This window comes from Anneissia japonica, unplaced genomic scaffold, assembly GCF_011630105.1.
Source record: "Anneissia japonica isolate Jap-2015-1 unplaced genomic scaffold, ASM1163010v1 scaffold287602_len1038180_cov171, whole genome shotgun sequence".
In the NCBI taxonomy this organism is placed as follows: domain Eukaryota; kingdom Metazoa; phylum Echinodermata; class Crinoidea; order Comatulida; family Comatulidae; genus Anneissia; species Anneissia japonica.
This window is the reverse complement of record NW_022734061.1, coordinates 734631-745306: the sequence shown is the minus strand read 5'-3', so window position 1 is coordinate 745306 and position 10676 is coordinate 734631. Positions and strand designations below refer to the sequence as shown.

Below are 10676 nucleotides of genomic sequence, written 5' to 3'. Positions count from 1 at the left end.
AAAAAAGAAATGGTTCAACTGGCTTTAAAACTAGGATTTGTCTACCTAGATGAACCACATTCAAAAACTGATTTTGAACAATGTTTTACAGCTCCTCACAAGTTGATAGCAGAGTCATTGGTAGGATTTTACATTTCAAAACTATGTCAGACAGCAGGGTTAGAGAATAATTGTGCAGAGGACTTAAAACTTTTACTTACACCATTGGATGAGGATGAATGGGAGATTATAAAAGAAAGTGAATATTTACAAATGGCAAGAACATTTACAATGCAATTCCTTGGTGCTAATGTGGGAAAATTCTTTATTCACTGGTTGACAAAAGATCTCTCAACATATCGCTCTCTAATGAAGAATTATTTGACATCTGTGAAAGCAGAGCACCAGGTTTTCGTTGAAGAAGCACTAATTGATCACATGACCAAGACACACTTAAAAATACAACCACATGTTAATGGCATATGTAAATCACTTATGAGATTTATTCATCATATTAATCCGTCTTTAGAGGTATTTGAAGATGAGCATTTTATTAAACTTACGAGAATAATTTATGACATGAAGCTAAGGCCATCAGTTACACCACCTCATTTTAAAAGTTTATGTAACAAAATGTCACCTGAAGAAAAAGGCAAAATGCTCGCTCACATACTGTTTGCTATACGAGATGAAACGTATATGTTGGAAAATATTATCCCTGAAGTGTGTGCTGATGATGATATTAAATACCTAACAGCTGAATATAAGAAACTTGATATGCATTATGATATTAGACATTATAAAGTATTTAATAAAAGTTCAATTACTGCTCTATTTTTAATTCATCTTTTGACCAATTCACCAAAACTTGAAGAGTTGAACTTAAACTTTTGTATTACAGGTGATATTATGAATGATATGATCAGAGAGCTTTCAGGTAGAGAGATCAATTTAGTATTACAGTCTCTTTATATCAATGATAATAATCTCAGTACATTTAATGGTGCTTCACTGGCTTCTTTAATGTCAATTTCTCCACAACTGATTCAGCTTAAATTGAGCAACTGTAGTTTAACTGGCGATATTATGAATGATATGATCAGAGAGCTTTCAGGTAGTGGGATCAAGTTAGGATTAGAGTCTCTTGATATCAATGATAATAATCTCAGTGCAATTAATGGTGCTTCTCTGGCTTCTTTAATGTTATTTACTCCACAACTGATTAAGCTTAAATCGAGCAACTGTAGTTTAACAGGAGATATTATGAATGATATGATCAGAGAGCTTTCAGGTAGAGGGATCAAGTTAGGATTACAGTATCTTAATATCGATGGTAATAATCTCAGTAAAATTAATGGTGCTTCACTGGCTTCTTTAATTACTCCAATACTAGATATGCTTCACTTGAGTAACTGTAATTTAACTGGCGATATTATGAATGATATGATCAGAGAGCTTTCAGGTAGTGGGATCAAGTTAGGATTAGAGTCTCTTCATATCGATGGTAATAATCTCAGTAAAATTAATGGTGCTTCACTGGCTTCTTTAATTACTCCAATACTAGATATGCTTCACTTGAGTAACTGTAATTTAACAGGAGATATTATGAATGATATGATCAGAGAGCTTTCAGGTAGAGGGATCAAGTTAGGGTTACAGTTTCTTTCTATCGATGGTAATAATCTCAGTACAATTAATGGTGCTTCACTGGCTTCTTTAATGTCAGTTACTCCACAACTGAATGACCTTAAATTGGTGAATTGTAGTTTAACAGGAGATATTATGAATGATATGATCAGAGAGCTTTCAGGTAGAGAGATCAAGTTAGCATTACATTTTCTTTTTATTGATGGTAATAATCTCAGTACAATTAATGGTGCTTCATTGTCTTCTTTAATTACTCTAATACGACATATGCTTCACTTGAGTAACTGTAATTTAACAGGTGATATTATGAATGATATGATCAGAGAGCTTTCAGGTAGAGGGATCAAGTTAGGATTACACTATCTTAAAATCTATGGTAATAATCTCAGTACAATTAATGGTGCTTCACTGGCTTCTTTAATGTCAGTTACTCCACAACTGAATGGCCTTACTTTGAGCAATTGTAGTTTAACGGGTGATATTATGAATGATATGATCAGAGAGCTTTCAGGTAGAGAGATCAAGTTAGCATTACAGACTCTTTCTATCGATGGTAATAATCTCAGTACAATTAATGGTGCTTCACTGGCTTCTTTAATTACTCCAATACTACATATGCTTGTCTTGAGTAACTGTAATTTAACAGGTGATATTATGAATGATATGATCAGAGAGCTTTCAAGTAGAGGGATCAAGTTAGGATTACAGTTTCTTTCTATCGATGGTAATAATCTCTGTATGATTAATGGTGCTTCATTGTCTTCTTTAATTACTCCAATACTACATACGCTTCACTTGAGTAACTGTAATTTAACAGGTGATATTATGAATGATATGATCAGAGAGCATTCAAGTAGAGGGATCAAGTTAGGATTAAAGTCTCTTTCTATCAATGGTAATAATCTCAGTATGATTAATGGTGCTTCATTGTCTTCTTTAATTACTCCAATACTACATACGCTTCACTTGAGTAACTGTAATTTAACAGGTGATATTATGAATGATATGATCAGAGAGCTTTCAAGTAGAGGGATCAAGCTAGAATTAGTCTCTCTTTATATCAATGGTAATAATCTCTGTATGATTAATGGTGCTTTATTGGCTTCTTTAATTACTCCCAAACTACATAGGCTTCACTTGAGTAACTGTAATTTAACAGGTGATATTATGAATGATATGATCAGAGAGCTTTCAAGTAGAGGGATCAAGTTAGATTTATGGTATCTTTCTATCGATGGTAATAATCTCTTTATGATTAATGGTGCTTCATTGTCTTCTTTAATTACACCAATACTACATACGCTTCGCTTGAGTAACTGTAATTTAACAGGTGATAGTATGAATGATATGATCAGAGAGCTTTCAAGTAGAGGGATCAAGTTAGAATTACAGTTTCTTTATATCAATGGTAATAATCTCTGTATGATTAATGGTGCTTCATTGTCTTCTTTAATTACACCAATACTACATGCGCTTCACTTGAGTAACTGTAATTTAACAGGCAATATTATGAATGATATGATCAGAGAGCTTTCAAGTAGAGGGATCAAGTTAGGATTACAGTTTCTTTCTATCGATGGTAATAATCTCAGTACGATTAATGGTGCTTTATTGGCTTCTTTAATTACTCCCAAACTACATAGGCTTCACTTGAGTAACTGTAGTTTAACAGGTGATATTATGGATGATATGATCAGAGAGCTTTCAAGTAGAGGGATCAAGTTAGATTTATGGTATCTTTATATCAATGGTAATAATCTCTGTATGATTAATGGTGCTTCATTGTCTTCTTTAATTACACCAATACTACATACGTTTCACTTGAGTAACTGTAATTTAACAGGTGATATTATGAATGATATGATCAGAGAGCTTTCAGGTAGAGGGATCAAGTTAGGATTACAGTATCTTAAAATCGATGGTAATAATCTCAGTACAATTAATGGTGCTTCACTGGCTTCTTTAATGTCAGTTACTCCACAACTGAATGACCTTAATTTGAGCAATTGTAGTTTAACAGCAGATATTATGAATGATATGATCAGAGAGCTTTCAGGTAGAGAGATCAAGTTAGCATTATAGACTCTTTCTATCGATGGTAATAATCTCAGTACAATTAATGGTGCTTCACTGGCTTCTTTAATGTCAGTTACTCCACAACTGAATGACCTTGATTTGAGCAATTGTAATTTAACAGGAGATATTATGAATGATATGATCAGAGAGCTTTCAGGTAGAGAGATCAAGTTAGCATTACAGACTCTTTAGCTGGGTTCACGTCGAACTTTTATCTAGATATACATCCACTTAACTAGTTAAAAGTTCGACGTGAACCACTCAATTATAGCTAGTTAAAGGAATTAAGTCACTTAAGTTAAGTGACTTAACTTTGCTAGCTAGCGATTAAAATAATTCGTTTTTTATCGAAGGTAAATGTAGCTAGGGCCAGGGCCTAGAGAAGCTACCACTTAGATTGCGATAGAACACGCTACTGCACTGGTCGTTGGTTCATACTGGTCGGCTAGGTTAGGTAGTGGAAACTCACACCTTCTCTACAATAGTTTACAATTTTTTTTGAACGAATACCACTTGGTACTAGAGGTTCGTAAAATACAGTAGATGTTTTATTAAACAAGCCTTTCGACCGTGTGACGTCGACGGCCTGAAACTGGCTGGCTGTTTATCTGGCTCTAACTTGGCATCGAACGCAATTAGGGGATTATCGTATCATGTTTCAAGACGGGTATATCTAGATAAAGTTCGACGTGAACCAAGCTTCTCTATCGATGGTAATAATCTCAGTACAATTAATGGTGCTTCACTGGCTTCTTTAATGTCAGTTACTCCACAACTGAATGACCTTTATTTGAGCAATTGTAGTTTAACGGGTGATATTATGAATGATATGACCAGAGAGCTTTCAAGTAGAGGGATCAAGTTAGCATTACAGACTCTTTCTATCGATGGTAATAATCTCAGTACAATTAATGGTGCTTCACTGGCTTCATTAATTACTCCAAAACTGATTCATTTTACATTGAGTAACTGTAGTTTAACAGACTATATTGTAAATGATATGATGAGAGAGCTTTCAAGTGAAGGTATTAAGGTATATGTGTTTCAGTGGTAATAGTCTCAAAATGAATAATGATGCTTTACTGGCTTCTTTAATGGCAATTTCTCCAAAATTGATTAAGCTTAAATTAAGTAACTGTAGTTGAACAGGAGAACTGGCTTATGATCAGAGAGCTTTCAAGTGGAGAAGTCGAACATTATGATTAAAGTATAGTAAGCCACTATATAAATGACTAAATTAGATTAGACAATAATCTCAGTACATGTACGAATTAATGGTGCTTCATCGGCTCCTTTAATGGCAATTATTCCAACACTGATTGAGCTTAAATTAAGCAACTATAGTTTTAATTTCAACAGGTAACATTATAGATGATGTGATCAGAAAGCTGGATGTCAAGATTAAAATAAAAATAAAAAATAAGATAATCTCGTTATTATTTTTTGTACTTCACTGGCTTCCTTAATGACAATTACTTCAAAACTGATATAAGATATGAGTTTTAGTGGAGGTATCAAGTTAGAATTAAAGCGTCTTTGTTTCAATGATAATAATCTCAGGACGATTAATGATGCATCACTGGCTTCCTTAATAACAAATACTCCAAAACTGCATAAGCTTAAATTTAGCAACTGTAGTTTAATAGATGATATTATGAATAGTATGATCAGTGAGTTTCGAAGTAATAATATTTTATTAGGCAAAGTAAAGGTAAAATCTTGCCAGGGAGATTGAAAATACAGAAAAGATCAAAATGCAACACTAGGCCATTATGCAATAACAACCTTTACAACAAGCAACTCAGTGTGTTTGAACTGGACACTTTATGTGATTCCATTCTGATATGATCTAATACAGTCAAAGTATTTTAGGCTTTAAGGGACATTCAACTATGACTTTGCCAGGCAAACATGTAGATCAAATATTGTAGAGAAATGGATCAAACTATGTTTTATTTTATAAACTTAAATATGTAAATCTGCTGAGAGATTTATGCAACTATTCAATGATAATTCTTCCTTTTCTACAACTGTACTCCTCCCATTTAAAAAATGTTAATTCCCACCAAACTGTTAGTTTGCAGCAAACAAAATTAAGAGCATATTTTGAAGTTGTGCGCCAGTTACCGTGGAAGATCCCTATGTCTGAGAGCTCTCTCTTGTCCAAGGACTCAACACCTTTCCTCAGATAAAAATATCTTGTGAACATTTTTACAATATCAGACTGTAAAGTCAATTAGGGGCCTAAATAAGCATTCTAAATCTTTAAATTGTAAGAGCTTCCGCCTTAGATACCATATACTCGCGTATAAGGGGACCTGGATATAAGACGACCCCTTGAGTTTGAGAATAATTTTGGTCGATTTTTGTATATTGGGCATATAAGACCAATATACAACTCAGTGTGTAAGCCTAATTGTACTTTCATCTGACGCAACCTCTTTTTTTACAAAATTATTAGTGTCCTGACTTCAAGCAACAAACAAACCAGTCAACCTCATTGAAACGTCGTAGTAACCACCCTGTCTTCATTACAGTTTGCTGTACCATTGATTTGTCACATGCACCATTTGCTTTACCATAGTTGTCCCTTTTATCAATTTATATACTGTATCTTTATTAACTTCAAACATAACTTGCACATTCAGCTTTGAAATATGGAACACTAAAATTATTTCATTTCGTACTGTAGTTAAGTGTCAATACTTAGACCTATTTATCATGATTTGTTTCACCACATAAATAATAATCTTTTTCTTCCGAAACTTAGACTCAGATATACCGGGATGCGGTGTCCGACGGGGGATACTTTTACCTTTGCTGTACCATTAATTTGTCACGCGCACCATTTACCGTACCATAGTGGTCCCTTTTATCAATTTATTTACGGTATCTTTATTAACTTAATTTAATTTATTAACATAACTTAAACAACATTTAAAATTATTTCATTTTGTACTGTAGTTAAGTATCAATAGCTTACAGTAGGCCTATTTATCATGATTTGATTCACCATGTAAATAATAATCTTTCGCCCCTGAAACCTAGACTCAGAAATACCAGGATGCGGTGTCCGGCGGGAGATAGTTTTACCTTTATATAATTAGAATATTAGATTAATTCTAGTAAAACATACACTTGTACTACCAGTCAGGCCCCGAAACCTCGACTCGGAAATACCAGATGGTGTCCGGCGAGAGATAGTTTTACCTCTACAATTTTCTTATTCTTAATGACATAGTCTCTATAGAGGCTACAAAATTTCAACAAAGAAACCGTGACATAATCTATTTTTCTGCGGTGATTTGTCAAAACTAAGAGCTTGTCTTGGCCACTTATAGGTGGATAGATATATCTTGCCTGTAAAATGTAACGTAAAGGTAAATAAAAAAAAGTAAAAAAAATAAAGTAATAAATAAAAATGATTAATGGTTGTAAACATTGTATAGGTGTCCTGTTGCTTTTGATATTAATAATAATGTAAATAATTATTTCACTATAAATAATACTTGAATTTGTCATTTAACTATTGTAGTTGCTACATTTCTGGTTAATTTTATTGAGGATGACATTTCTGTCTGCAAGGTGTTCAGGAAATATATTATCTGTATTTATATTAATCTTGTTTTATTTATATTTTCATATTTCCTTTGATAATAATAATGTAAATAATTTAATTCACTATAAAGTAATTGAATTGGTCATTTATCTAATGTACTTGAGACATTTCTGGTTAATTTTATTGAGGATGACATATATATCTGAAAATTGTTCATGGAAATATATTTTATGTATTTATATTTAATCTTGTTTTATTTATATTTTCGTATTGTTTTTGATAATAATGTAAATAATAATTCACTGTTAAGTACTTGAAGTTGTCATTTATCTAATGTACAGTATTTGAGAAATTTCTGGTTAATTCTGTTTACGATAAAATTTGTATCTGCAAGTTGTTCGTGCAAATACATTTTATGTATTTATATTAATCTTATTTTTATTTATATTTTCATATTGTTTTATATAATAATAATGTAAATACTTTATTTCACTATAAATTACTTGAATTTGTCATTTATCTAATGTAGTTGAGATATTTCTTGTTAATTTTTAATTGAGAATGACATTTGTAACTGCAAGTTGTTCGTGGAATTATATTTTATGTATTCATATTAATCGTCTTTTGAATTATATTTTCATAGCTTTTATAATAATAATAATGTAAATAATTAAATTCACTATAAAGTAATTGAATTGGTCATTTATCTAATGTAGTTGAGACATTTCTGGTTAATTCTGTTGAGGATGACATTTGTATCTGCAAGTTGTTCATGGAAATATATTTTATGTATTTATATTCATCTTGTTTATATTTTCATATTGTTTATGAAAATAATAATTTAATTTACTATAAAGTACTTGAATTTGTCATTTATCTAATGTAGTTGAGATAGAACTGGTTAATTCAGTTGAGAATGACATTTGTATCTGCAAGTTGTTTGTGGAAATTATGTATTTACAGTATGTTAATTTATTTTTCTTTATATATTCATATTACTTTTAATATTAATAATAAAAATGTAAATAATTTAATTCACTATAAAGTACTTGAATTTGTCACTAATGCAGTTGGAACATTTCTGGTTAAATAAAGTTTGTTTTATTTTTAAATTCAAATTTGTCCTACAATCTTTGCAATGTCTTTACATAGTTCATTATAGTTATTTGTATGTTTTCAGTATGTTTCCAGGACCATTTGAAGAACAGTGCATAAAATTCTATAACACCCTATTTGGCAAATAGCGGTCAGCGGGCCACATGCGTCCCGCCAGCGATTTTTTTTGCGGCCTGCAAAAACGAATTAAAAACCCTGTCTGTGTGGCCCTCCATGCAACATATGGCCCGACACCGATCATATAGAAAAAGTAAAATTTCAAAAACTAGGAATAACTTGGTGTAAAAGCAGTTCTTGGAGGTTTTAGGAAGCACACTGGGAAACAACAAAGTTTGAGTGTGGCCCTCGGTGTTAAATCAAAACACTCCGATCGATTTTTATGCCCACCCCTGCTTAATAATATGGATTATGCTGCTGAAATGTATTTCTGGTAAAATATGTTTTAAGTAAAACAATTTTAAAAATATAAATATATTTTCATGTATTTATATTACTCTTATTTTTATTTATATTTTCATATATATTTACAGGTATATATTATTTTTATAAAGAAAGAGTGGAGAGGCATAGTATTGATGAATGTGGCTGGTTTTACATCGATGGTACAGATGTTACCGCGGAAACTTTGTTTACCTGGATGCCCAGAAAAAATATGAAATAATGATGAGAATAATAATAATAATAATAATAATAATGTAACTGACGCGTACTGCGGAGTTGGAATGACTTAATATACAACACGGACACTGCAATTTATCTCAATACCGCTTTCTTTTATTCTATGTATACAAAACTTGTTTGCATTCATTACTATAATATCGGATACCATCGTTCCGGACAACTGCTCCGTCCGGTATACAGTATATGCTTGCCACCGATTTGAGATTTGAAAATCCTCAACAAATTTCGTTTTTTTTTTCTCCCCGTCTGGGGAGCTCCCCTTGACTAGGGAGGGGAGAGTTCTGTAGCCACTCAGACTCTACTGATTTGGTCATCAGTGTTTTACTCAACATTTTTCCATTGCTAAATTTAGGAGGGTGGGTGGGGGGAACTGGACAGTTCCTCTCTGATTCCGCCATTTAAATCTGTACTGTTACCCTCATCACACTGCTTTCTAAGTCATTTACTTTATTCATTCTGCTATATCTGTCATCCTGGAAATGATACTCCGACTGTGGCGGGTCCAGTAATTCGAAATAGAGGGGTTCCAGGGAGGGTCTTGCGTAAATAGGATGTCCACCCGCCACAATAGTTGTGGGGCTGAAAATATTATGATTATGGCACCTCTAGATGGCCGAAATGGCACTCTCATATTAAAAGGTGAATACAATTTTGACTGTTTTCTTCCATTTTTTTTTTTTTTTTTGAATGGGGTTTGGTGCTGACTGGGTTCCCTCTTGAATCTGCCACTGTTCAATGCAATATAACACTTAACAAATAACCTATCATTTTGTTTCACAAATGATTAATTCCTAATGTCGAGCGAAAGATTTTTTTTATTCGAAAGATTTTTTTTTTACTCAATAAAGTTTTTACAACCTCAACACATTAACTAGTACTGTAAATTCTGTAATTAACCTTCAGAGAACTTTATTTTAAAAAATTACCTAATTAAGTATCATTGTCGTTAAATTAGATGGAGTTTAAATGTGGTTATATTACGCTATTTTGAAGGTTTACTGTAAGCCAATTAATTACACTTACTATACATCTTCGTGGTTAGCATAAAAAGAACCAGAAGGTCGCTTCATTAAGAGTGCCTACCTTCCCCCCATATGCCTAAATACGGAATTCACGAATGCAGGCGATTTTTTCTTCATGTTCGAGGGTGGGTTTCAAGGAATCTTTACAGACGCACATATACAGACGTCAATCAACATTAGGTTGCTCAACTCAAAAAGTTAGAAAATGAATAAAAAAAATCTGTATTTTATAATAATAATAATAATAATAATAGGTTAATTTATAAGGCACAAATAATAATAATAATAATAATAATAATAATAATAATAATAATAATAATAATAATGACATTGTAGCGTTTGTAAAATGTTTGTCCCTGGTACTGGGAACAGTCGCAAAAGTGGGGTGGGGGGATGGAGGTCCCCCAGTAGAAAAAGTGGGTGGGCCAATGGCGCCCCCACCCCCGCTTCCGCCGCCGTTGCAGTACAGATTCAGGGGAGAAAATTCTGGTTTATTGCTCAAAGGTTGTTGTGATACAATGATAAAAAATAAGTATCCACTTAATAGGGATTATTTGACCATTTGGCACACTCAAAAAGTGTCCCCGTCCAGTGGC

The 10676-nt window shown here is 32.6% G+C and overlaps 1 protein-coding gene across 1 annotated transcript in view; it reads left to right on the top strand.

Moving 5' to 3' along the window:
* Nucleotides 1-8120, top strand: part of LOC117116307 — a 42948-nt gene extending 34828 nt beyond the window's left edge. Inside the window, exons 9-11 of the mRNA XM_033260328.1 lie at nucleotides 8-2350; nucleotides 2693-3555; nucleotides 4601-8120. Of these exons, the coding sequence (XP_033116219.1) occupies nucleotides 8-2350; nucleotides 2693-3555; nucleotides 4601-4756 (3362 nt within the window). The 3' untranslated portion in view covers nucleotides 4757-8120. The remainder of the gene's footprint in view (nucleotides 1-7; nucleotides 2351-2692; nucleotides 3556-4600) is intronic.
* The last annotated feature ends 2556 nt before the right edge of the window (nucleotides 8121-10676 follow it).